The 22109-nt window shown below is 41.4% G+C and overlaps 1 protein-coding gene across 2 annotated transcripts in view; it reads left to right on the top strand.

Moving 5' to 3' along the window:
* Window positions 1–22109, top strand: part of LOC121524166 (major histocompatibility complex class I-related gene protein-like) — a 36071-nt gene that overhangs the window by 7379 nt on the left and 6583 nt on the right. Inside the window, exons 2-4 of one of the 2 annotated variants that reach the window (XM_041809422.1) lie at window positions 2227–2318; window positions 17160–17426; window positions 21491–21769. In XM_041809422.1, coding sequence (XP_041665356.1) covers window positions 17303–17426; window positions 21491–21769 — 403 coding nt within the window. In that variant the 5' untranslated portion in view covers window positions 2227–2318; window positions 17160–17302. The remainder of the gene's footprint in view (window positions 1–2226; window positions 2319–17159; window positions 17427–21490; window positions 21770–22109) is intronic. The other variant, XM_041809421.1, reaches the window with a different exon arrangement.

Below are 22109 nucleotides of genomic sequence, written 5' to 3'. Positions count from 1 at the left end.
CATCTTGGTAATGTCTCATTGGCCATCACAGACATGGTTCGCCAACCTATGCGCAATGGCACAGGGGACCCCTTGGGTACTCCCGGTGCGCGTGGATCTCCTATCCCAGGCGAGAGGAGAGATTTTCCACCCCTTGCCGCACAAGTGGAGGTTGGTGGCTTGGGTCCTGAATGGGAACGCCTGCTAGGTGAAGGTTTACCTTTAGCAATGGTAGAGACTATACATAGTGCCAGGGCTCCATCTACCCATTCTCTGTATGCATATAGATGGCAAGCTTTTACGCGCTGGTGCGCGGAACGTAATGAAGATCCCATATACTGTGGTATAGGGATTATTCTGTGTTTCTTACAGGGCTTGCTAGAAAAAGGGTTATCCCCTTCTTCCCTAAAAGTCTACTTGGCTGCGATTTCGGCCTGCCATGTAGATACAGAGGGAAAGTCTGTGGGGTCCCACTCTTTAGCATCTCGGTTTATGAAGGGTGCTCGCCATCTGCGTCCGCCCATTAGACGTGTGTTCCCCAGATAGGAGTTGGTTACAGTGCTGGAAGGGCTCTCTTTGCCCCCGTTTGAACCCATTGAAACGATTGATTTAAAATATCTGTCCTTGAAGACAGCATTATTTATTAGCCCTGTCCACAGCAAAGAGAGTCAGTGATTTGACTGCATTTTCGGTGCAGCCATCACGTCTGATTTTTTCAGCTGATAAGTGGCGCGTTACGCTGCTGCCTAACCAGCTTATCAGCCAAAGCGCATTTAGGTTGGGTTTAAAGCTATGCTGATGGATCTGGGGGCATTTTACCCCCCTCCATTTGCTTCAGCAGAAGAGGAGCGCCTGCACTGGCTGTGCCCGGTCCGTGCGCTCTTGGCATATTTGGAGAGGACGCACCCGCTGCGCCTTTCTCACCAGCTGTTTGTGCGATACGGGTCTCAGTCCCGAGGTAGAGCTTTATCCAATGAGCGACTGTCTCGATGGATAGTGGAGGCTATAGAATTAGCCTATTCCTCTTTGGGGAAGGATCCCCCAGAGGATCTGAAGGCACATTACACTTGGTGTGTTTCTACCTCATGGGCACTTTTATGCGGTGTGTCTGTAGAAGACGTGTGTGCGACTGCTTCATGGTCAACTCCGCACACTTTTTGTGAGATATTATAGTCTGGATGTGTCAAACGCGTCATTTGCGCACATTGTACTGTCTGCAGCCAGACATTGAAACGTTTTGGCATTGGCAATTACTGGTAGGGGCTATGCGCTTTTGTAATGGATAACATTGAGTCGCCATGGTTCCCATGTTGCCTTGACCACTGGTCAAGAGGGTTGTACGTGGCTGTGTCCTCTCATGGCCAGCAAGGAGGGTGGTATACATTGTAGCATGAGTAAGAACTTGAGTTCGAAATGAAGTAAAACGTGAGGGTTGTGCTACAACCCAGGTTTTACTAGTGAAGAACGAGAGTTCTTACTATTTCAGCCTTGCTGTCCCGTGTGCGGACGCGGGCTGAAAAGCTGCTTTGAATGATGTTGGCAGGTGTGCGGCGCCCTTATAGCCTTAGGGCGGGCTGAGACGCATCATGGCATTGAGCCAATCACCTGCCATTCAGGCCAAGACATAACTTGGGTGGTGTTAAGGTTTTTAAAATAAATTTATTCAGCAGCGCTGCCGATGACAGCTTGGTAGCATGAGTAAGAACTCTCGTTCTTCACTCGTAAAACCTGGGTTGTAGCACAACCCTCACGTTTTAAAGGGAATCTGTATGGAGTTTAATATTTGATTTGTTTTCTGATTCACCTAAACATGAAACATGTTAAAAGCTCATAAAATAAAAAGATTCAGATATAAATCTTCCCTTTCCTTCCAAACACTATGTGATTTAGGGATTTTTTCAGGCTGCATTCAGTCCTCCATAGCCTTAATTCAGTCAAAAGATAGTCGTGGAAAATCAGGCTATGTTTTGTTCGTGTGAATTGGTCCAATATTTGGACCATATTACAGCAATATCTTAATAGAGACATCTTTTCAATGACATGAAATTAAGGCTTTTCACCTTTCACTTTTCCGTTAAATCTAGACATTTAGACAGAGTGGAGATAAATTTAAACATCTTTTCACCCAGCTGTTGAATTGTTGTATGTCTGTCAGGAAGAAAGACATTTTAAATCATCATGGGGTCAATACATTTTATCCAAATATGTATATTTGTTTAGAATAAATACAGTACATATGCTGTTTAGGTGCCTGACAGCTGATTGATGATCAGCCTGCACCGTCATCATAAACTGATGTCTCATCATAAACTGACGTCGCTTCACGTGACGCTGCAGAGGTAAGGATGTCCCATGGGCTGTTAACATTGGTCTTTTGGCTTCAGTCCTCCGCTTCAATAAAAAAAAACAAAAACAAAAAAAACATAATTCAGTTGAAAAAGAAAAGTACATTTAGTTTTAATTTTCAGAAAATGTTCTGCTATATAGCTCTCAGAACTCAAAGAGTTTGGCTATAATGAAATCTAAGATGCATTAAAAGAATGTGTGTGCTTTTTTGGCTGATCGCTGAGGGCAGCCCTACAGATGGCTCTGTGTCTGAGTATGTCTGTCTGTTAGTAACTGAGTGAGTGACGCTTTTGGATGACGCATACATTACAGAGTTGCGTGTGCTTGTACTGAATGCTGTTAGTCATGGCTGTCTCAACTGTGTTAACTAGGCTCCAGTTAACATTATGTATGGCTGGTCCATACAGAGTTGCTCTATGGGCGGGATTTACTTGTGCTGAGAGCCATTTAATGGCTGCCTCCTGCTCTAAATACTCAGAAATAGCTTTAGCCTGTTTCACCAGAACTAGGCCACATTTCTGCATGACAAAGACTAAAACAACCCTATAAGCTTTTCATGTTAGGAAAGATGTTTTCACTCCTCTGCTGAGTTGCTTTGGCATGACTATGTGAAAGTTGAGGGGGAAAAGAGAGCTTGTGTAAATGCTTGTGGACTATAGCTGAATGTTAGCTTGGCCTTAACCAGAACAACATGTCTTCATCACAGCTAGCACTGAGGGCAACACGGAAAGCTTTCTGTGAAAGAAAACGAAGATGCCGCTCTTCTGCCCCCGCTTTGGCATGACAATGTGATAGTTAAGGGGGAAAGGGTCACTTGTTGTATACAGCTAATGAGTTGTTGTGTCCCAGCTAATGACCCCACTAACAGGCCTGTCATTAGCTGGGACTGAGCCAAGCGGCACTTCTGTCTGAACCACACGATGTGTGGTTAAAAAAAAAAACAAAAAAAACTGTTCTCTGTCCACTCCTGGTCTTTTTCTGTATGTTTTCCAATCAGGGCGATGGGGTTGTCCCGTTAACTCCATTAGCTACGTTACCTGTTAGCTTGGATGGCCCAGGAAGACCACTGGTGTTTAATCCAATCTAGGCGCTGTTCTTGTTGAAATCAGGGCACAAAGCCAACGACAGCTTGTCTTGTGCCAAGGAGGGCTTTTTGCCCTTTTCTTGTAGTGTTGTCTTCCATTAATAGCAAAGAATACAGACAGCGTCTTTTCCCCTCTCTGCTCTATCTGCAGCGGAGATGCTGTGTGTCTGTGTTTAACCAATCAGATGTGGTAGAAGAAAGCTGGAGGGAAGGGGGGATGATGCTGCTCAGGTTTCATCTCCTCACACAGAAGGAGCCAGACAGAGAGAGAGAGAGAGAGAGAGCAACATGTAGCTCTTTACATTTCAGTAACCACTTACTGTACCTTTGGCTAAAAATAATAAACTGCTAGCAATCATGACAACATCACTCTGCCAGAACACATATTTCAGTCAGGCATTTCAACAGGCATCCCAGATAGTTGCGGTCAGCCATATACTAGGTTTTGACCTAGTCTTGTTTCTAAAAAGTGAAAAGTATTTTCAATTATCTTATTTGTTAATACATTTTCATCATCAATTTGCAGCATTTTTTACAGTATAAAAATGAAAAGGACCTTACAGTTTTTATTTTTAGAAAATGCTGTTATTCAGCTCTCATGATTGGAATTAAATAGTGGAGGAGATAACCACAACAATTGTTCACTTTGTGATACAAGCATGAAATTTGGTACAGTTATAGCCAAAGGCATTCTAAAGAAAACTGGATATGGAGGCATCCTGAATTTTCAATATGGTGCCCATGGCAGCCATTTTTCAAAATGGCCACCAATGATAACCGTTTTCTTATCAATTTTCTTATCTGGGATGATAATAAGGATGATGAAGAATAAAAAAAAAAGAAGAAGAATATTGTGACAGTAGTCATGTGTTCCAGACAATGTAGTGGATACATTGGTGACACCACTGCTGTGAAACTCAGCATGGGGTTCAGTGTCAGATAACTAAATAAATTAGCCATTAACATCATTATTTCTGTAGTCAGAATCAATCTACTCCTTTTAGTGATAGTTTAGTGAAGGTGTGTGATCAAAAACATTGATCTAAAATTCAACTCAAGATTCAAGTTGATATAGAACTTAGTGTAAATTGTAAATAGTTATTTTACTCTTGTGATCAAAAACATTGATAGGACACTCAATTCAAGTTTCAAGTTTATATAAAACTAAGTGTAAAATGTAAATAGTTCTTTCAGTCTAATTTTCTAATAAACAAAATATAGCAGGTAGCAACTTTTATTTAAACTGTATCATTTTCAGGCTTAAAAAACAACAACCTCAAGCTAAATTTCCATTCCATCTTTTCAATTTCTAAACATAGCACAAAAGTAAGGAAATTTGTGTTTGGTGGATTATTTTGTTGTTGTAACAATGCTTCTTGGCAATAGATTTTATACCATTGGAAAGCCTGTTTATTACCCTTTGAAATGGTGCCACATTTGTAAGGATCATGCATTTGTGGGATGAGCAGCAGAGCTGAGTGTGTGGGTTGCACCCATGAAAAATGTGCCAAATCTTCTCTGCCAATGCCAAACAGCTGATTCTGCCAATGACTCTTGTTTGGTGTTTGGTGGATTGGATGATTGAAGTTTGAAGAAACAAGACATATTGACAATTTAACAATTTATTCATTTAACAAACAGGAGCCTCAGTAGCGTGTGGAAGAACCATACACAGCCACAACAGCCTAGCACCTCCTCTTCATGCTGGTCACCAGCCTGGTCACACACTGCTGTGGGATGGTATCCCATTCTTCAACCAGCATTTGTCGCAAGTCAGCCAACATGGTTGTGTTGGTCACTCTGACACAAACAGCACACCCAAGCTGATCCCACAAGTGTTCAATGGGGTTAAGGTCAGGACTGCTGGCAGGCCATTCCATCCTCTCCACTCCCAAATCTGGAGGTAGTCTCTGATAAACCCCACTCTGTGGGGGCAAGTGTTGTCATCTTGGAGGATAGAGTTCTTGCTGACAGGGTGTGAAAACAGTATTCTTAGGGTGTCGTCTTCTTGAGACGCCCACTTCGCATCCTGTCTCTGACTTTAAGTTGCCTTATCACATTGGCCCTATCCAGATCAGTCAAACGTAGCATGCCGATTCTTGAAGCAGACATCTACTGCTTTTACATCTTCTACATCATCTACTGACATGTACGATATTTAGGTGTACACCTGGATAATAAGTTGGACTGGTCTAAAAACGTAGACTTCATCTACACAAAGGGGCAGAGCGGCCTCTTTTGCCTGAGAAGACTCCGATTAATAAACATCTGCAGTAAGATGCTGCAGATGTTTTATCACAGCCTGAACAAAGCTGGCTCTGTGGTCGGAATTAAGTTAAACTCATTGGAGGATGAGGTGGAGAGACGCACAATGAAGAAGATGGGGGCCATACTGAGGAACACAGATCATCCATTTCATATCTCCCTAAATGACCAAAGAAACAACAGTGGACGGCTCCTCTCTCTTCGCTGCAGGACAGAAAGATTTAGAAAATCTTTCATACCATCAGCAATAAGACTATATAACTACCATAAACAGATGAGACTCCAGACAAAATGAATTTCCCTTCAGGGATAAATAAAGTTATTGTATTGTATTGTATTGTATTATTGTACTGACAACTGTAGCAGGGCCCATGCTCACATGTGCTGCCAATCAGGCACCTGATTGGAGCACCTGTGGGTACCAGAAGCTCAAAACAAGAGTCAATAGCAACAGCAAAATAAGCTGTTTGGCATTGGCAGAGAAGATCTGGCACATTTTTCATGGGTGCAACCCACATACTCAGCTCTGCTGCTCATCCCACAAATGCATGATCCTTACAAATGTGGCACCATTTAAATGGGAAATAAACCGGTTTTACAGTGGTATAAGATTTATTGCCAAGAAGCATTGCTACAACAAAGAAATAATCCACCAAACACAAATTTCCTTACTTTTTGTGCCAGTTTCTTACCTAACCTCCACCCTCTCCAATGGTATGGTAGACAAATTAAACTATTTAGGTCCTTTATATCAGTAAATATCCATTCCTGATAATAAAATTGATAAGAAAATGGTTGTCATTGGTGGCCATTTTGAAAAATGGCTGCCATGGGTGCCATGTTGAAAATACAGGATGCCTCCATATCCACATCTTTTGGGAATGCCTTTGGCTATAGCTGTACTAAATTTCATGCCTGTATCACAAAATGAACAATTGTTTTGGAATTTCTAGTTAAGCTGCCCCACTGAAAGGTCTAATTTTAAAATTAAAAGGCAATAACAGAAATTCTTTTTAATTTTGAAAATACATTTGCATTTTTGCCTATGAATAAAATCATAATGCAGTTTCAACATTTCTATTTTTTATTTCATCCATCAGCTTGTGTTGCACCCTTAAGACGAATCCTCCAGGACACATTTTTATTCACTTTTTGCAACTTTTATTAACAGAAACTTGCCCACAGTTCAGCACAAGTTACTACCGTTTTCAGCTCTCTTTCACAGAACCTCAGAGAATCCCGCCTTTCTCTCTGTTTGCATCTCTTAAAGGGGCAGCGTCCTTTTTCTTAAAGGAAAGGCAGAAACAATTTTTCCTCCACAGACAATATGTAAATATCACAGTAATGCTTTTCCAGTGCATTACACTCTCACATTCCACATCACACTTCAAAAGAAAAGTTAAAGGATTAGAAAGGTTAAACGATTCCACCCTCCCTTTTTACCGCTTGCTCTAAAACTCTTTTAAAAAAATCTGTGTGACTCAGAAATTAAAAGGGAAAGTGGAGGAGGCAGGAGAGTGACGTCACAGCCAGGAGTTACCTGTGACGTCACAGACAGCTGGAGTAAGAACATTGCACACAGATACATGTGACGAGGCGAAAAAAATTTTTTGTTGTGAGGGCCACAAATGCGAACTGAGTTACATCCAGTTATGCTATTAATTTGGGAAATTCATCTTTTTTTAATTGATCATCATGATAAACACTGTCATCATTGTTGGAGTGCAGCAGTGAAATTACTGCTCATATAAACTAAAAAACTCGTTGCTTACTCAGTCTTGTTATAATGTAGATATCAGCTGAGAATAAATAATCTTCCACTGACACATTTAGCTCCTACAGCCTTTAAGTACTCATTGATTTTTCTCATAAAGCACAGCGTTTCTTGCTTATGAGTGCAGCTGGAACAGAGAGCCTTTCCAGAATGATACTTCTATTTAGGGTCCCTGCTGTTTCAACATGTGCACCATTGAACACCAGGTATACCAGCAGAAGGTTGATCTCTATATCTCTGTTGAATAGATGCATCAAAAATGAGAGCAGGGGCCCATTTCAAGAAGGTAGTTAAAAAATCTCAGAGTCTAACTCAGGGCTCTGCATTGATCTTCCGTCAGATGAGAAATTCTGAGTTTTCACTTTCAAAACTGCAAATCTGAGTCAGGTTAATCAGTCTTGAGTAGGGTTACTCTGAGTTTGGTGTTTGCAACATGACCATGAAAAGCCATTGTCAATGGCACCCTGATACAAAGATTCACCATGGCAACAGATGACAATAAAAGGTCCATGTACTTTACCTTCTCAAACTAGAAATCCTCTGTGATTATGAACTTACTTTTTAGGGAAAAAAAGGAGTTACACAGCTATAGGAGGGTGCAATGTTTAGGCTATTAGGGCCACATTAGAGAAATAGCAAATTTTTTGAGATGATTCATAGTATTAAAAGATTTATTTAATACATTTACGAGTTTTAAATTTTAAATTAAGTTTTAAATTCTGGGACTGAAGTTACTAATTTACAAGATTCAATTGAGAAATTAAGTTATAATTTAAGTCAATGGTGATGTGATTTTTAAAAGTCTGATAGTCTGAGGCCCAAATATGTTTATATTTAAGCTGTTAAATTGGTCATATTTATTAATTTCAAATCAGTTAATGCACCATTTGATCTGACAGTTTGAACTCATTCTATCAAAATTGTAATGGTTAAAGAAACCTAGGCTTTGTGCTAATTTAGATTATGATGATAACCTGTAAAGACATTCAGAATAAACAATTTTAATGAAAGACAAAAGAAAAGAAGAAAATTCTTGACTGCTCTATTCTATTTTTTGATCTTGGAAATTACAACTTTAATACAGTAAATTTACTACTTTAGTATCAAAAACTGATGGCTTTTATTTCCTAAAATTATTATCTACTCTGGAACCTTGATCTAATTGTATTTTCCTCAGACTTGCACAACTTGTGCACTAGTTTTATCCTTATCATGACGCTGGTTTCAAAATAAATACTTTTTTGCCTTTATCTTTTTTAGGTGCTGGAATAGTCACTGCGCTGCGCCGGATGTGTGAGGACACTGGCGTGTTTGTCACCGCTTCACAATCCTAAGAAAACTGTCTGCTTTCGCTTAACATCGATTATTTCTTGTACTTCTGCTGTTCCTCTGCTGTTGCTAAACCATCCAGTCAAGCACTGATTGATATCAGTTAGCTCTAACTTTGTTACAACGAACCTTGTGTTGTCGTCAGCCGAAGTACTCACTGCCCCACAGCTGTTAGCGTCCTCCGGCTAACCTCTAGCCCCCTGTCTTAGCAAGTGTCCCACCGGAGCTCCGACTGTGCTTTTCCCCTTCGAATCTTGAGCATTCTCTCCTGACCACCTGTGGATCTTCCATCAGGTTTTCCCAGCTAGACGCCTGTGAACCGTAATTCCTCTCAGATTAGCTGTTAGCTCGTAGCTGCCAATCAGCTGTTAGCGTCCTCCGGCTAACCTCTAGCCTCCTGGCGTAGCTAGTGACCCACCGGAGCTCTGACTGTGCTTTTTTCTTCGAATCTTGAGCATTCTCTCTTGACCACCTGTGAAACTTCCATCAGGATTTCCCGGCTAGACGCCGGTTTAGCTGTTAGCTTGTAGCCGCCGATCAGCTGTTAGCCTCTGTGGGCTAGCGGCTAGCTAGCTAGGAGCAGCCTACTCCCACTGCTTCCTCGCGCAGCTAACATTGTGCTCCTCAAATACTCGCCCCAGCAGCTTCTCAACCTCATCTCTTTCTCCACTCCAACCTGTCTTACAGACATTAAATCCCTTGGCCTTCTGCGTCATCCTCGTTATATCCACTGAGCACAGAAACAAAAGTTTGTTTACTCCAGCCACACCATCCCCACAGTCCAATCGGACTGGCGCCCTGCCCACTCTCGACGACGTCATCACAACAAACCACACGTACAGCTCAGTAACCTGAGACCTCTCAGATGCACCAACGTCCCTCCCACTCCCCTCTGCTTATCATCTTCAAACATTTCCACAACATTTATGCTGCAAAATGCCCGGTCCATAAACAATAAAGCCCACCTCATCCATGACATCATCACAGACAGGAAAGTAGACTTCTTATGTCTGACTGAAACCTGGCAAAGCCCAAATGACTACTTCACACTAAATCGAGCAACCCCACCTGGCTATGTGTATATCCAAAAACCTCGCACCACTGGTCGCGGTGGGGGGCTGGCCGTGATATATAGAGAAGATTTCCAGGTTAAGGAGCTACCAGCACCTCAGCTCTCGAGTGTCTAATCATCTCTCTCACTGGATCAGTTCTGACCTGTCTGAGCTCCTCACCTCTGTCTGCTCCAGGTCTTCTTCCATACTTCTCCTTGGAGACTTCAATATCCACGTTGACTCCACCAGCTGCACACTCACCTCCGAATTTCTATCACTACTGGACTGCTTCAACATCACACAGCATGTCCAAGGACCCACCCACTCCAAAGGTCACACACTGGATCTTGTGTGCTCAACTGGTCTCACCCCATTCATTCCACAATGCCTGGACCTAACCATCTCAGATCACCATGCTGTTTTCTTCTCTATCCCCACCCCCCTCCCCAGACAGCTTACAAAACGCAACATCACTTTCCGTAACCTCAAGTCAATAAGCATCCCAGCCCTCAAGAACATGTTAGCTACCAACCTGACCACTACACACCCTATAACCACAGTTGATGCCCTGGCGAATCACTACAATACAGCACTATCCCTCAGCCTGGATTCTCTCGCCCCTCTGAAGACTTGCTCAGTCTCCTTTACCCACCCAGCCCCCTGGTACACTGCTGAACTCCGCTCCATGAAGGCTTCTGGCCGATAGCTGGAGAGACTTTCTAAAAAATCTGGCCTCACCGTCCATCTGGAGGCCTATAAAGAGCATGTGCGCTCCTACAAAGAAGCTCTCTCCAGAGCAAAGTCCAGCTACTACTCATCTCTCATCAGTGACCAGCAAAACCATTCCCGGATGCTCTTCTCCACAATAAATCGCCTTCTCCAACCTCATTGACAACCTTCATCCCCCAGCCAACTTCAACCGCTGCACTAGGCACCTGCAGTTTTTCCAGGATAAAGTTGCCTCCATCCAGCAGCAACTTTCATCTGGACCTCCACCTCAGGATTTCACTTCACACCAGGACACCGCTCCTCCGCCTCACTGCCGTCTTTCCTGCTTCACACCCGTGGACACTCTCCAAGTGGCTGAATGGGTCAAGAAGGCCAAGGCATCCACCTGCTCCCTCGACTCCATGCCCACACCACTGGTGAAAGCATCTCTGTCTGTTCTGTGCCCCATCATGGTAGACATCATCAATACCTTATTATCATCTGGAATTGTCCCCTCATCCTTCAAAACTGCCTCAGTAACCCCCATCATCAAGAAGCCTGGGTCAGACCCGGAGGATCTCTCCAACTATCGACCAATCTCCAACCTTCCCCTCATCAGCAAAAGTCTCGAAAAAGCAGTTGCTGCCCAACTCCAGCAACACATGTCCAACCATGAGCTCCATGAACCTCTTCAATCAGGATTTCGCACTCACCACAGCACTGAGACCGCCCTTATCAAAATAACCAATGACCTCCTCACAGCTGCAGATTCTGGACACATCAGCCTCCTCATTCTCCTTGACCTAACCGCTGCCTTTTACACAATATCCCACACCATCCTCCTTGACCGCCTGTCTCACCATCTTGGCATCACTGATACAGCTCTCTTCTGGTTTCACTCATATGTCTCACAAAGAAATCAGTTTGTTACCATCGGCACCTCACTCATCCCCCGGCCCAGTTAACCAGGGCGTGCCTCAAGGCTCTGTTCTTGGACCTCTCCTTTTCACCATCTACATGCTTCCCCTTGGACAGATTATTCACAAACACGGTCTCAGCTTCCACTCTTATGCAGATGACACCAAACTCTATCTTAGCACCAAACCATCCACTCAGCTCCCTCCCCACTCCCTGGTAAACTGCCTCCACGACATCAAAGCCTGGATGACCTCTAACCAACTCAAACTCAACAGCAATAAAACAGAGCTCATGATGGTGGCCCCCAAAGCGCTGCTGCAGAAGGTTGGAGATCTCATGCTCTATGTGGACGGGACCTCCATCTGTCCGTCCTCCGAGGTCCGAAACCTGGGTGTCATCCTGGACTCCACCCTCTCCTTCCAGTCCCACATAAAGTCTGTCACCAAATCTGCCTTCTATCATCTCAAGAACATCTCCAGACTCCGACCATCACTCCCTGATTCTGTGGCTGAAACACTCATTCATGCTTTCATAACCTCCCGTCTGGACTACTGTAATGGAGTCCTGTCTGGAGTTCCCAGCAAAACCCTGGACAGGCTTCAGTACGTCCAAAACTCTGCAGCTAGAGTTCTTACCCGCACTAGACCCTGGCAACACATCACTCCGACCCTCATCCACCTCCACTGGCTCCCTATCAAGTCCCGTATCAACTACAAAGTCCTCCTCCTCACATACAAACCTCTCCATGCTCTGGCTCTCCAGTACCTTTCTAATCTCCTCCATCCATACACACCATTCCGCAACCTTCGATCTTCAGACACCGGCCTACTTTCCATGCCCAAAACCAAACTCCGAACCTATGGAGACAGAGCCTTCAGTGCTGCAGCTCTCACCCTCTGAAACACTCTTCCTGCAGACATTCGTAGCGCTTCATCTCTGGACATTTTCAAAAAACGTCTCAAGCACCACCTGTTCACCACAGCCTACAGTCTTCACTAAACCGCCCCTTACACTCATCCTACCCCTCACATAGGTTGTCCATGTATATGTGTTCCTGTAAAGCGTCCTTGGGTTTCTTGAAAGGCGCTATATAAATTCAAGATATTATTATTATTATTTATTACTTTAACCCTGTACCTACTGAGGCTTATAATGGTGATATGGACATATTTTGTTATTATGGCTGTAAAATAGTCAGGAAATGCCCTAAGTCTGAGAGCTTTGGTCCCTTTTCCCAGGAGTACTTGAACTTGACTTTTCAACATCTGGTTAAATATTATTGCACATTATATGGAATTGTCAGGAGTTTAAAAGATGGCTTTTGTGAGAAGAAATTTTGTTATTGCTCATGAAGTTTTGATCTGCCATTTGAAATGTGAACCTATACATGTTTAGAACAATCACCTGTCATTTTTTGAGTCTAGGACTCTGGGTATGCAAAAGAGAACTATATATGCTCTTCACATACCTCAGTTCAGAAGATGCATCCTCCAAATTCCTGTCCTCCTCTATGAACCGTAGCGGCTGTTTTACCGTTCTTGATGGTCTTTCCGACATTATAAATGTGCGTAATAAAACACAGACACGCAATGCCACTATCTAATGCTATTTTTTGAAAACAAAACACCACTCTTGCTCGCTCTCCTTTTACTCTCTTTCGTCACTCTCGTTTCTCACTCGTCCTTTGCCAAAGCTGCCGTTTTCGCGGTGCTGTTTGACATTACCGTAATATATATACTACACATCATATATTGCCGGAAAGCACAGATTCTCAGCTCTCTGTCAGCATTGGAATTTTTTTAATTCAAACTTTCAAACTTTTGAGGAGTTATGGTCTTGAGAATCCATGTAGTCGTCTCTCCACACTTCTGGTGTATTGTTATGAATGCCCATGTTATATGGTTGCAAGAACCATAATGAACCATATATGTGCGCATGCCTGCAATTCTCAGCTTTCCAACACCGTTAGAATTTTTCAAATCGGACAAACTTTGACAGAGTTATGGTATAATACTCCGGACATATAAAACACATCACCGGCGCTGGCTCCATAGGTAAAGGGTTAATTTAGCCTAAGTAAATTGCCATTTACTGATCCACATGTAACTTCACATTGAGTAATGCAATCCCTTCATCTATGCTTGTCGACTAAACGACGTTATGTCTGATAAAAATGTATGTTTAATGAAGTCTAGTGTCTTTATATTCATGTAAAATAACATTGATTTTTGTCAGAGTAAATGTGAATAATGCACCTGATATCATACTGAATGAATGAATGAAGGAATGTAGGAAAGAAACTGCATCTCTGGCTCTTTAAGAGGGAAGTCACTGGGAGAAACTGCAGGTTTATTGATGAAAACTTGCTCCTGACCAGAATAGCTTCTAAACTCAGTTCCCTCTTTAGCTTAGTCTGAGCTTTTTAGTTTCCTCTCCTACTGAAACAAGCTTTACCCATCCTTTATTCTTGGGTTTGGGTTTCCTCCTTCTCTAAAGCAGAAATCTCTGAGTCTTCCACATTTCAGGGACTAGCAGACAGCTTCCTGGCCAGCAGTGAGCTTGGCTGTCTTACTTGTCTTTTTCTTTTTAATAATGTCAGAAAATGTGCAAATTAGGATGAAATTTAAAATGCTAATTGACTTACTTAATATTGATTTTATCCATAAGTAAAAAAAATCACATATTTTGAAAATTTAACAGCATTTCTGTTATAGCATTTTGATTTTAAAATTAGACTAAATTATATGAGAGCACTTTCTGAAAATTACACATGTGATGTGGTTTTCCTTTTCATTTTAATAATGTCAAAATTTGCCAAATGAAGATGAAAATTGATTAACAAATTAGATAATTGAGAAAACATTTTGTTTTTGCGTCAAAAAATGCTGAAAAATAACATTAATAAACTCTTAGTAATCTACAACACATGCTTAACATAAAGTTCTACCACTCGGTCAAAAGACATCTCTGTGGTAGAAATTTTGAATAGCTAGACAGTAAAATTTAAATTTGAACACAATGTAACCTCCCTAAAAAGGCTAAATAAATAATCTAAATCATATTATTAACAGTAACTTCCACCAGACTGTTAACACCCCAAAAGAACCTCTGAAGTGACTTTCAAGTTATTTTACTGAAGCATTTTTTTTAATTTTGACATATTAAAGTCCATGAAATGCACTGCAGGTCACAAGGGTGAAAAGTAACTAATTACATTTACTCAGAGTACTGTAAAAAGAAGCTTTTTGTGGTACTTTTACTTTTTTAGTACATTTTCACATCAGTAATTTTCCTTCTACTTAAGTAAGTTTTCAGCAGAGTAACAGTACTTTTACTTGAGTATCATACTCTTGTACTTTTCCACTTCTGTTGACTACACGGTAGCTCAGAATGATTTAACATCCCATCCCAAAACAGCTGTTAGACATAGGAAAGCCTGAAGTGTTGACTTGCCAGTGTTAGTTTAACTCTGTCAAGAGTCAACTGATCTAAGCTTCGCCAACAGCAATTAAAAATCTGGGGGGATATAGGGGTGGAGTCCCATCATGCCGTTGGGCAGAGTGTTTGGATGTGATCACTGCTGGGGTTCTTTTACTCATGTTTCTGGTGGATTGTTTTTGATGTGAGACACTTTTGCAACATGAGTGCTCTATTCTATGTCAGAGGTGATGTAGGTGTTCCTTAAGGAAACAGTGCATTAGTTTGTATTTCCTTACTATGAGGTTCACTCTCTGTTTTGTTCTTAGCAGAGGAGACCCACCTTATCACATATTTTCTAGAATTACTGCAGCTCTGTCATATTGTAAAATATTGAAGACTTTCAAAAGTGTAGATTAGTCAACATTTGAAGGAGATCAATATATTTAATCAAAGTTGTCCTAAGACAAGAATGGGTATTGTTCAACATTCACTTATAACATGTAAGTCTGCTATTAATTAATTTTAATTTCTTGGCTCTTTTGATCATGCCCAGACATGATTCTTTGTTACAAGGTGTGAAGTGGCTTGTCACACATTCAGGAAGACAAGAGTGTAACCAAATATTGTTGGTTGTTCAGTACTTCTGTGATTTATCTGAAGAAACAATTGACTGGAAATGCCTCTCAAACATTATTGCCTGCAGTGCAGCAGTGTAGTGCCTTTAGACTGCCTCAAGGAGCCAAGACAATGGTCATAATGGTGATGCACGAGATATGTCACTCTGTCTGGAAATCAGAGCTTGGAGCAGTACCCAAAACAGGAAAGAAGACATTTTCAGTTCAACAAAACAAGATTTTATTGCACGTTAGAGCAGATCAAAAATCTGAGCTCACACTGTAAAACAAGCATGAATTTCATTAACAAATGTGATAATCAAGCCAAAACAAGAGACAACAAATATTTTGCACTGAGACAACAGTCAGTAGTCAGTGATACTACCTCTGGCATTGATCACAGCCCCACATCACCTGTGCATGCTTGAGATGAGGTTTTGTATATTCTGTTGAGGGATGGCTTGACATTCCTCCAGCAATGCTTTACACAACTCCACACAGGTTCTTGGAGGGACTTGGCGTGCTTGCAATCTTTACTGTAGCTGCTTCCAAATACATTCAGTTTGGTTCAAGTTGGGTGACCAGGTTGCCCACTCCATCCTTGGGATCCCCTCCTCCTCCAAGAATTCCATCACCAGCCTTGCTGAGCTGGCATTGTCATCCAGAAGCACAAAACCTGGCCACATTGCACCAGCATGTGGTCGCACAACTGGTCTCAGAAATTCATCCCTATACCTCTGGCCTGTCAGGCAACCATTTTTCGACAGTGACAAGCTCCGTCCTTCTACCCATGGAGATGCCTCCCCAGACCATGACTGTTGATCTGCAAAAACTGTCATGCTGTACAACATTTTGCTGCAAGCTTCTCTCCCAAGGGCAGGTCTCAAGATGGTCTTCTAGCTCTCAAGCCAACTTCATGAAGTTGTTTCCTCACAGTCTGAGTGGACACTCGCACCCCTGTTGCCTTCTGAAGGTCATTTCGCAGGCTGACAAGCATGCAAGGCCAAGTATTGGTCTTGATTCAGGGTTTTGACCCTTTGTCTGCCTCCACCATGCCTTCGACTCACACTACCAGACCTTCAGAACCTGTTCCAGGCTCTAGAAATTACACTTTAAGATGCCCTGACCACATCTGCAACTGGATTCAGAAGTTCATGCCTCCTTGCAGCATCCAATTCCCTTTTGAGGTCACTCAGCATCCTCCAATCTCACTAAACATGGCATTTTCAATGCTTCCTGACTTCAAGTGAAGCTTTCAGTGCATTAAATAGTGACCAGTTCTCAATTAAAATCACCTGTTTGACTCTGTGACAGTTCAGTGTGTACCTACTGACAATCAATCATGTCTGGATGCCATCAGGACATGAAGGATGAAATTTTGTGAAGAAAGACATTGACTAATAACCGACTCACATGTTATGCATGAACTGTGAAAAAAAAAAAAAAAATTGGTTTAAGGGCTATTTTGATGAAAAGTTTTGATCCATTTCAAATGTTGACTAGTTTTTATGTTTTGTGGACCAATAAACAGGTTAAATGTCTTAAATTTAGCTGTATGAGCTTAATTAACACCGTCAATGTAGCTGTGTATTTAACTTCACAGTACATTTTAAATGATGAATAAAAATGTAAAGAAAAAAATGAACTGATATAAATATTTTCTGTTACAGTGCTTCACACTTTAAAGGCTTTCTACACTGCATCGTCTGAAGTCCCAGACTTCCCAGAGTTTGTGGCTGTTGCGGTGGTGGATGGTATTCAGGTTGAATACTACGACAGTAACATCAAGAGAGTAACAACCAAGCAGGACTGGATGAACAAAATGACAGAGGTCAAAGATGACTTTTGGGAATGGCAGACTGAGGCCGCTATGTATCACCAGAAGTGGCTCAAAGCCAACACTGAAGTTGCAAAGCAGCGCTTCAACCAAACTGGAGGTGAGTTTGTGTTTGTCTTTAGTTTTATTTGAGTGTAAACAGATTTGAACTCTCAGAGTCAGGAGTGTGTTTTCTCCCCATGCTTGAATCAGTCTGATGAAGTCTTTTCTCTGAAACAAGCAGTCAGACTGAACAGAAACATGAGAGAGACTCAGACTCCTGGATGCTGCTGAACTGCTCTGATTCAGTGTTTGTGTCCATCCCATAATAATCCCCAGAGATTGTGAAGACTTGATCTCCACTAGATGACATGAGAATAAGTGAAGTGTCCACAGTGAGCTGGTCCATATTTCCTCTCCTTTAGAAAAGCTGATGATCACAGCAGCTTAATAACACACAGCTGATAGAGCAACATTACTGCCTGGATTGTCAAAGTGAGGAGCAGGACCCTGAATGGGACACAGGCTGCTTGTGTTGGGTCCTCACATGAGAGGAGGAGCAGCATGTTTTGATGAAGCTGAGTGACAGGCCGACATGATAAATCTCATATTGAGATGAGACATTTAAAGAGTTGAACAGCATGACTTTACTGTACTGACCTCACTGTGTCCATAATCAATATAAAATAGAAGTGATCAAATCTATGAGAAGAACAAGTGCAGATTAGATTAGACTAGATTAACTCCACCACTGTGTGTCTTTAGCTACTTTCACACTGCCTCTCTTTTCCGTGTCTGTAACGCCTTCGTTCCGCAACACCGTTCTGTATGAAAGCCACCGTTCCGCAATGGGGGTCGATCTCGCCCCACCTCTGATCCCGACTGAGAGGTAGTATCAGAGCCGTAACAGACTTTTCCCCAACGAGTGTGAAAGGACATCACGGCATTCCGCAACAGCGAGTGTGCGCTGCTGTCTCCATTAATGGGAGATGCTCCATAAAGCGCGGTTTAATCGAGCGGCATTTCATCGGAGAAAACAAGAGGGGGAGAAAACAAAGAATAATGTGGATTAACTGGAGAGACTGCGGGGTTAGAGAGCTGATCACGCTCTGTACAGGAGAGGAGAGAGCAGACACATCTCTACTCACAGCAGCGTCTAAAAAGTTCCATGATGTGTTCAAGTGAGCTTGGTACTCTGAAGTTTCTGACCTATGATATAAATATGTGCTCTGTGACACTGCTTAAAGTCGGGCCTCCAACTCAGAAACATGGAGGAAAAAAAGTGTATTGGATCTAATCTATCAAAATGAACGTTCATGTTATTTTCCCCGTATTTCATTTAGAAAATACAAAGTTTTGAACCAAGAAATCCAGAGTTTCTAGTTTCATTGAAAGCAGCAGCTCGGCTTACCTGTACATTCACCACGCTATGAAATAACGTATAACTATGCAACATTACGACACATCAAGCAAATACTCAGAACTATTTTGTGAGTAAACCACTGGGCGGTGTAACAGAGTGCAGCAGCCATGCCTGGAGTGTAGTTCCAGCTTTGCATTTAGCTTTAAAACATCTCCATCTCGTAATGTTCCATGATTATTTCATAGTGTGGTGAATGTACAGGTCACAGCTTGTCCACGAGAGTGTTTTGGAGTTGTTGGATTGAGTATTTGATGAGTTTGATGAGTGAAAGCTGGAATACCGTCTGCTTACATTGAGTTGGCACAGCAGGTCCTAACTCAGCAGCCGATCTGAAAACAGCTTGCACTGACAGCTAAAGGTAACGAACCTATTACTAAGACCATAGGAATTATGGCAATGGGCGAATTTGCCAAAATGTTGAAGTATCCCTTTAAGCGTATCATTTTGGAGGACTGGGTTCCATAAGGGTCAGTAATAAATCAACACTTTGATAAACAGGATCTAGAAAAACTGAGGAAAAGTCAGAAGGAGACCACACCTGTTAAGAAATGGTTTTATTCTTCATCTAGACAACACTCCAGCTCACAGTGCGAGGCAGCGAGGCTGGTTGAAACTCATTAACTGAAGGATATAAAACTATGAAGGGACATATCTTTGTACTGCTGCATCATCATTGCTGTGTGCTATTTGTACCATCTTTGCAAATATTAAAACACCATGTGATTGACGTGATTTCTGCTGTCAGCCTCTTTTCGGGTATATACGATTCGTCGCTATGTTCAGACATTAATCACTGAATCTGTTCATGTTTAATGTCTTCCTCAGTTTGAAATAATCTATGACAGTTTGGCTGCAAACCGTTCATCTCTGATGGCCCCCCTTACTGACTGTTTATCTGAGATGCCGTGTATCTCAGAAAGGAAGAGCCATAATTTGCCGCTATAATGTATTTTTAGTTTTAGATTTTTTTTTTTTTTTTTTTACTTTATTCATAAACAAAATCTGGCAGTTACATTCATGAAATAAACCACATTGAAAACGTTACATACTAAGTAACATTTCATAAGTAAAACTGAGAAAAAGGGACTAGACCTGTTTTAGAAGTAGTTACACAAATGGTTACTCCCTTTACATAGCTTTGTTAGCTATTTAGCTAGTTATCTACATAGCTTATAGGTAATGGAGCTTCTGCATAAAATGTTTTCACGGAGAACTTGCTCTTTTCCTGTAAGCAGACCTCTTACTCGGCTGTATTAAACATATGTTATCAGGTTACAGGTCAGGTTTTTTAACTTTTGGAAACCCAACCTTTACCCTAACCCTAAACGAAAGTTTATTCCAATTGGGTTTTTTTCTAAGTTTTGTTATGTATTTCCCCTCTAAGATAAACAGTGTCTCAGATGAACAGTCTGTAAGAGTGGCTGTTAGAGATGTACGTTCTGCAGCCAGACTCCTCTCAAGTTATCTGCTACAGTAGTGTGTTTATAGCCGAATAGCACTGAAGTTTACTTTCAGTTCTTTTTGTACATTTCCAATTGTAACTTTTTTTTTCTTCTCTATCTGACACCGTCCCTGCCAATCTAATCTGATTGGTTGGGATGGTGTCAGGGTTGTCCTGAGGCCTGGTAGTATTAGGTGAGCTAAGCCTCAGGATCAGCTGGTTGAGGGGGCTCTTCTCCAGGTTCTCCTTTTGGTAAAATAGAGCTTTGTGATGGTTTGAGCTAAGGTCACTGGTATTTAGGTTTTTGTCAAATTATAAAGCTCTCCTTTGGACACAGATCTGTGGGGTCTGTATGGAGTCTTTTTCCTATTGGTTGGTTCAATTACAGATTTAAAATCTGGAGCCAGATTCTGAATGTGTTCTATGTCTGTGGAGCCCAAAATAACCTCCATTGGTTCCCTGACCTCTGGATCAACTCTGGAATGTCAGACTTTTGATATTTTTTAGAATTAACAGAAAGTTTTCAGATGATCCTGCTGCTGTTGTAAAGCCTCCTGGATGGAGCCAGCAATGTCAGATAATCTGCAATTAGTTTGTTTCAATTTCGCCAATTTTAACAGCTATTTTAACAGCACACTTCATATGAGTATACAGAGTCCAGATAATGTCGTAGATTTTACCTCCTGCACCTTTTCAGTTGAGTTTAGCAACAGACCATCATGCCATATTGAATCAATGTTTTTTTTTAAATCCACAAAACAAAAGTAGATTTTCTGCTTGTTTTGTGAACATATTTTTTAATCAGCATATGTAGGATGTAGATGTGGTGTGTTGTTCTATGTTTTGGTGTGAACCAAATCTGACTCTTGTTTAGCACATAATAATCGCTAAGAAAGTCTTTCAGTCAGCTGTTAAGGATGCTGCAGAGTAACTTTTGCTGACACATATGCCTCTGTGATTGTTTGAGTCAAATATATTTCCATTTTGATGTAATTTTAATGCGATAATTCCTTCAATTCAATTCAATTAAAAAAACGTTGCACACAATTTTTAATAGACAGTTCTTTGTGAGGTTTATTGAAAGTGTTTGATTTTTTTCCAAAAATCATGTGATTTTATGGTTGTTTTCTTCAGATGTTATTTTTAATTTAGTGTGTTTCTGTAGGCTTTAGGGCCTCCCAGTACTGGAAACAAAAAAGAAGAATATTGTAATTGGTATCAAAAATTATGGAAAAAATGTAATGAAATTCAAATATTGTTTTATATTGAAAAATATTCTATCTCAGTCTCTCTCACTCCTCTCTTTCTCTCTCTCTCTCAGGTGTTCATGTTTACCAGTTGATGCATGGCTGTGAGTGGGATGATGAGACTAATGAGGTTAATGGATATCGTCAGTATGGCTATGATGGAGAAGACTTCCTTGTTCTGGACATGAAGGCGATGACATATGTCGCTCCCAAACCTCAGGCTGTCTTCACTAAAAACCAGCTGAATAGTGACAAAGCACGGTTAGAGTATCAAAAGTACTACCTTACCCATGAGTGCGTTGACTGGCTAAGGACGTTTGTAAACTATGGAAAGAGCTCTCTGATGAGAACAGGTATCAGATGACCTGATGTAGTTTTATTTTGACAGTGTTCACATATTTCCTTTATTTTCAATCCTCTGACATGACAGTAAATATTTCACACATTTCTCTTCTTTCATGCTCTCTCTTCATCTCTCTGCTTCCCCTCACTTATTCCTACATTTTGTTTCTCTTTCTCTCTGCTGCATAACTGACTTTTTCAACATTTTCTCTCTTTTTATTGTTACATCTCTCTTCTCTCTTCCACCTTTCTGATATAACTCAGCCTCCCTCACCTTTCTACTGTCTTTATTCACTCTGTTCCCTTCCTGACTTAAAATATACATTAATTCAATAATGTATATTTGTATCA

Source organism: Cheilinus undulatus, linkage group 16 (assembly GCF_018320785.1).
Source record: "Cheilinus undulatus linkage group 16, ASM1832078v1, whole genome shotgun sequence".
NCBI classification, from domain to species: domain Eukaryota; kingdom Metazoa; phylum Chordata; class Actinopteri; order Labriformes; family Labridae; genus Cheilinus; species Cheilinus undulatus.
Note: the sequence above shows the minus strand (reverse complement) of the source record. Positions and strands in the feature narration are given on the sequence as shown.